Source organism: Grammomys surdaster, unplaced genomic scaffold (assembly GCF_004785775.1).
Source record: "Grammomys surdaster isolate TR1022 unplaced genomic scaffold, NIH_TR_1.0 125672, whole genome shotgun sequence".
In the NCBI taxonomy this organism is placed as follows: domain Eukaryota; kingdom Metazoa; phylum Chordata; class Mammalia; order Rodentia; family Muridae; genus Grammomys; species Grammomys surdaster.
Genome location: NW_021620509.1, coordinates 1135205 through 1141386, shown reverse-complemented (window position 1 = coordinate 1141386; position 6182 = coordinate 1135205). Strand labels below are relative to the sequence as shown.

Genomic DNA, 6182 nt, shown 5'->3' with positions numbered 1-6182 from the left:
CAGAGTGGCCTTGGAGACCTGAGACAAGCCAGCTGGGACAGCTCTCTGCTGACTCTACCACCTGGAGAATGGGCTCTAACTCCTATTCACTTAGGAGTGTCTGCCCTATGCCTGCAGCCCTGAGTTCATCCAATCAGCCCAGAGCCTCAGGACCTCCCAGGTGGCAACTCTGACAAGCACTCCCTTTGGGAGGAAAGAAACAACACTTTAATCCAGGGTCAAGAGGAAAGGCAGCAGATTTCTGTGAAGTTGAGCCTGATCCATAGGGTGAGAAGCAGTGTCAAAAAAAGGGGGGTGGTGGGGGCTGGCAGTGGCGGCGCACGTCTTTAATCCCAGCACTTGGGAGGCAGAGGCAGGCAGATTTCTGAGTTCGAGGCCAGCTTCGTCTACAGAGTGAGTTCCAGGACAGCCAGGACTACACAGAGGAACCCTGTCTTGAAAAATCAAAAAAAAGGGGGGGAGGGGAAAAAAGTGGACGCTTGCATGTGTGCACACACACACACACCTGCCCACACTCACAAGTATGCACACACACACACATATGTAGCTGGCTATCATCTTACTTAACACTTACTGTCCATAGAGATCTGAGTCTTGGTGTGATCATGCAGTCCCCATCAAATTTATTTTAAGAACTGGGTTCCAGTCCTGTGGGGGTTAGGGGAAGTGGTGGGGGTTAATCTACAGAAAGGCAACCGCCCTCAGTGCTTCCGGCTGGGAGGACAGGAAGCTTGGAGCAGGGGAGTACTTAGGCAGTGGGCGAGTCCTGCTCCAGGCCACATCAGGGGTAGCAGGAGATCCTGTGGAGTTGACAAAGAGTGACCCTAGCAGCTAGGAGGTGTCACATGGTGGCTGAGTGTCTCTCAGAGAGACTGACGGGGTGCCTCAAAAGAGACACTGACACGGGGTGCCTCAAATGGGAAATGGGGGAGGGGGGACAGATCTCAGAACAAACAGCACTAGATTCCAGGGAAGGTCAAAGGACATGTTAATTAAAACAGATGCATGACAAGCATTCGAAAGTTAGAGGAGCTCAGAAGGGAGTTGGTCCTGAGAGTCAGTCTCTTCCAGGACAGCCCGGAAAGCCAGATGTGGGACCAAGATTGGAGTGGGAGCAGGATCTGGGGCCTTGAGGATGCTTTGGTGACACCTTCCTCAGTAACACTATCCAGAGCAATGGGAAGCCAAGAAAGGTTCTCAGCAGAGAAAGGGCTTGCACATTGATCAGAAAGTCTCTACCTACGGAACTCAGGGAGTTTTCATAGGGTCCACTTTGCTTAAACAGAGATCATCTGAGACCTGCCTTTGGAAAATGAGAGTGCAAAAATCAATTTGTAGTGTTGCAAACTAAAGCTCTGACTTCCTCAAGAGAGTGGGGACTCTGGTGAGTCCAAGAATGGTCAGTCCCTAGGTCAAGAGAAGAGTATTCAGTAACGCACACTCACCACTGTGTGTGTGTGTGTGTGTGGGGTTATATTTTACATTAGTGTTTTGCCTGCATGCGTGCCTGTGCTAAGGGGTCATGGAAGCAGAGGATGTTGGCTCCCCCGGAACAGGAGCTGGGAATCAAACCTGAGTCCTCTGTCCAAGACTTTGTCTATACATACTTTTTACTTTCACAAACTTGTGTCCTCTGAGGAAGACCTTCTCTGTATAAACCTTTTACTTTCTACATTAATGTGGGGGTGCATGTGTGAGGTTAATGGACCCTGGGCATCAGGCTTGGCAGGAAGCACCTTTACCCGTGGAGCCATCTCCCCAGCTCATACAGGCTTTGTGTTCATTTGCAGGGCCTCAAACTTCCAGTCCTCCTGCCTCAGCCTCTCAAGTGCCAGGCAACAGACCATGAGGCTGACTCGTTCCCTCCTGTGTCTCCAGGTGGAAAAGCAGCTGATGCACGTCCAGAAGAAACAGAAAAGCATGGAGGAAGAACGGAACAGGCGTTCCAAGGTCCTGAAAGACGTGAGGAAGAAACTCAAGCAGGCGGAGAAGATCCCAGGTAAGTGCTTGGCCGCTGGGCTAGGCGGGGCGGGCCTCGCGGGAGGACTAGGAGCCCCCAGGGCAAAGGCCGCCAGCGGTGCCTACGTCAGCCACCCCCTGCCACCACCCCCCGCCCGATGCTGACGTCGCGGCCGGCCGGGGTGACCTCATCGGCCTGACAGCAGGGCGGGGGTGGGGGGGGGACGGGGCGGGGAGAGGCGGGGGCGGCCCCGGCGTGGCCAAGGCTCACGGGCCCGGGTGCGGCCGCCTAGCTGTCGCTGGAGCCCAGCGGAGCGAGTGAGCTATGGCCGGCCTCAACTCTCTGGACGCGGTGAAGCGCAAGATCCAGGCCCTGCAGCAGCAGGCAGACGACGCGGAGGACCGAGCGCAGGGCCTGCAGCGCGAGCTGGACGGCGAGCGCGAGCGGCGCGAGAAAGTGAGAGACCCGGACCCGCGCTGTCCGCGGCCCCCTCCCGACCCCAGCTTTCGTCCCCGCGTTCCCGGGCCCCTCTCCCTCACGCCCTCTTTTCTTCTCTGCTCCGCGCGCTTCCAGCTCCCCCCACCCCCGCCCTCCGTCCGTCCTCCGCCTTGATCGTCTGCACTCTTGGACCCCGGAGCCCCGTATGCTGGCGGGGCAGGAACTGGGGGCTTGCGGGGGACAGTCCTGCGCGGGGCTCTCCGGAGCGGTGGGGCAGATACCGCGCTCCCATTGTCTGCGGCTGGACCAAGGTGGGGGCGGGGGCGGGAGCGGCGCGCGCTCTTGCTTCTTCGCGCCTGAACTTTCCCGGTGCGTCCTTAGGGTGCGGCCGCGACGTGTCCGCTGAGGGCGGGGTGGGGGCAGGAGAATTTGGACGCTGGCCTGCAGGACACCCACCACCCCGTGTCCCTAGACCCAGGGAATACCCACTAGGGGGCCTGTCCACCGCCGCTACCAGAGCGCCCACTGTATGCGCCTTCCCTGAGAGTCCAGGGACCCGGGTGCATGAATAGTTCGGAAAGAGGACGGAGCCTCCGCGCCTCCTCTTCCTCCCTGGGTCAAGCCCAGGGCCAGAGACGGATCTGGGTTCTAACCCCAGCTCTGGCACCCACAAAGCATTCTATGCGTGTCTCCCAAGACTCCACTAGAGGTGGGTGGAAAGACAAGACTAGGGAGAGGCATTCCGGGGCATGGAGACCCCCTAGTAGCAGAGCGGCGTTTGCTAGCGAAGGACACTCACAGACAAGGGAGGGGTATTGCGTGATCGCTCAGGTCCCCTGAAGCCGGGAGTGTGGGAACTCAGAGCGGGAATCCTAGAAACTGAAAGGCCAGGTGGAGTTGGCAGCGCAGGCACCGCCTGGACTTCTCCCAAGGCTGCTGGGCGACAGCCTGGCCTGAGTAGAAGCCTTGAATCCCTCAAGGACCGCTCGGGCTGCTCAGAACTGGGCGGAAGTTCTTCACAGTAGCTGTTCTGGCTTCTTATACGCCCATTCCACCCTAGGCATCTCCAAAATGGCCTCAAAACTCCATCCAAGCCAGGAATTTGGCGGTCTAAGGGTGGGGTGCGGGGGATGCCTTTTGGAAAACTTTAGGGCTTCTTTAAAAGTTTGTGTGGTAGAGCATGCTTCTTTTGGTTGTAGAAAGACATCTCAAGTTGATTCCGGGCCAGAAGCACCCAGATGGTGTGTGTGTGTGTGTGTGTGTGTGGCTGACTTCTGGGCCTGTGTCCCAACAGCTGGTTTCATTTAGATTTTTGTGTGATTAACCGACGTCGACGTCTTCCTGTTGCTTGGCCACAAGTATCTAGCAAGCCTCTTTTACCTTATAAGGGAAACCCTTTGTAGCCCTTGGAAGGCTTTGATTGCAGGAAGGGGCGGAGCTCAAGATGACTTAGCCTCTGTGTGTGTGTGTGTGTGTGTGTGTGTGTGTGTGTGTGGCTCGAGTGTGCGCTTCTGTTAATGCGTGGTTGTGAACGAGAACTTTTTCGATTTTAAACAGTTGAAAATATGCTTGCAGCTGAGTCAAATTCAGTGCCTGTCCTAATGACGGCGAGCAGTGGCCCAGAAGGCTGCCAAAGGAACTGATTCCTGAGCCCTGTTCCCCATGCTAGGTTCAGGGGTAAATTTAGTCATAGACATCAAGAAAAGAGAAGAGAGAAGAGGAGGGGGAGGAGAGGGGAGGGGAGGGGAGGGGAGGGGAGGGGAGGGGAGGGGAGGGGAGAGGAGAAGATGCCAAGATTCAAAGTGTGCCTCAGCCGTCTAAGTTCTTTTCCTTTGAGACAATTCATGAATGAGGAAACTCAGTGTGATTGTGGAAGTGATGACTACGTTGGGTGTGGCCTTGTGCTCCTGTAGCCCAGGCTACTGAATGAGGAGCAGTTCCTGCACTTGAGAGGTTGAGGCAGGAGAATCAGAAGTTAGGGCCAGACTATGTAGTTGGAAGCCAACCTGGGATTCATAACTCAAAAAACCAACTAAAAACTCCACTAACTTAGGTTCTTTGTAGAAAATGGCAAAAGTTAACAAACTAGATAGAGGTCCTGGTTGCTTTCCCTAAATATACTAAAAACTGCAGTGGGCTGGAACCAATCCTCCCCAGTTGCTGTTTGTGATAGGTATTGAGGTTCAAGGCATAAGAAAGAGGCACCCATGGGCCACTGAGATGGTTCAGCTGGGTAGAGGTGCTTGCCACTAAGGCTGATGACCTGAGTTCAATCCCTAGGACCCACACTGTGGGAGAAGAGAGACCTGAGACACACAGGCACATATTGGTGTTGGGGGAGGGTAGTCACAGATCACAAACTTGGGGGGGGCGTCCTCTGTATATTTACAGGCACCTGGCATTGTTCTTTTACTTCTCCTGCTGTGTAAACTGAGGCAGAGAGGTCCCAGACTCCCACTGAGTTTTATAGCTGTCCCCATGTAGTGGTTATTCCTTAAAGGAAGCCTGCAGCATGGCTTCCTCTGCATCTCCTCATGAACTCACCCGCTATTTTAAAGTATGTGCTAGGAATTCAAACTCAGGTCCTTATGCTGGGCCGCAAGTGCTTTTGCCCCTAAGCCAACTCCCCCTCTTTCTGGTATTTTGACAGAGATCTTACTGTATAATAGTTCAGGTTAGCCTGAAACTCTTTGTCCTTTGACTTCAATCTCCTGGAGCTGGGATCATAGGTGTGTGTCACCATGCCCTGCTAATTGAGTCTCATGTGACCAACTTTCCATGCTCCTTCTTGAGGGTAGCCACCCCTGGGTGACAGAGCCCTAAGTCACTAAACAAAACCACTGCACTAGTGGGACCTCCTTGTCTCCACCTGTAAGGTGGGTGAGACTTGAAGATAAAACAATAAATTTGCTCAGTTGCATGTTCTCCAGAGAGGCTGGGGCACTGTGCCTTGCCTTGTGTCAGCACCCAGGGAGACTGAGACAGAAGGATCCCTAAGTCCAGGAGTTAGAGACCAGTCTGGCCCTGTGTCACAGATCAATAATTTTTAAAAATCAAATTTAAATGAGTATGAATTCCCTTGAGCCTGGGTCCCTGGGTAGGTTGTGGCTGGGTGTCAGGGTCACTGAGGGGGAGGGGGTGGAAGGCTCCTGCCTGCCAGCTTGCCTCTTCTTAATCTGGGTGTGTATCTGACTTTCCAGGCTGAAGGAGATGCAGCGGCTCTCAACCGCCGCCTCCAGCTGCTGGAGGAGGAGCTGGACCGTGCTCAGGAGCAGCTGGCTACAGCCCTGCAGAAGCTGGAAGAGGCAGAGAAGGCTGCTGATGAGAGTGAGAGGTAGGATGCTCCTGACCTGTGGCAGACCAGGGGTGGAGCCAGCCTGGGCTACATGAAGCCTTTCCTGACTTTAAAAAGATGTGTGTGAGGGCTGATGGCTCAGTATTTAAATGCTTAAATCTCCATCACCCACTTGAAAAGCCAGTGTGGTTACACAGGAGGACTGGGGTTTGCTGACTGCCAGCCTACCTCCAGGCTCAGTGAGAGATCCTGTCTCAAGGGGATGAGACAGAGTAACAGAGCTGGACACCTGACATCCTTCTCTGGTCTCCATATGCACATACACGGATGCATGTACACGGATCCACGTACATGGATCCACATACACGGATGCACATAGACAGATGCACATTCATGGATGCACGTACACGGATGCATGTACACGGATGCACATAGACAGATGCATGTACACAGATCCACACGTACACGGATGCACATAGACAGATGCAT

The 6182-nt window shown here is 54.4% G+C and overlaps 1 protein-coding gene and 1 non-coding gene across 2 annotated transcripts in view; both read left to right on the top strand.

Moving 5' to 3' along the window:
- Nucleotides 1–2223: 2223 nt before the first annotated feature.
- The window catches only part of Tpm4 (tropomyosin 4), a 16540-nt gene continuing 12581 nt past the window's right edge, over nucleotides 2224–6182 (top strand). Inside the window, exons 1-2 of the mRNA XM_028787716.1 lie at nucleotides 2224–2416; nucleotides 5599–5732. Of these exons, the coding sequence (XP_028643549.1) occupies nucleotides 2285–2416; nucleotides 5599–5732 (266 nt within the window). The 5' untranslated portion in view covers nucleotides 2224–2284. The remainder of the gene's footprint in view (nucleotides 2417–5598; nucleotides 5733–6182) is intronic.
- LOC114639116 lies at nucleotides 3969–4097 on the top strand. The gene has a single exon (XR_003713959.1). It is a non-coding gene; the product is annotated as a small nucleolar RNA SNORA5 (small nucleolar RNA).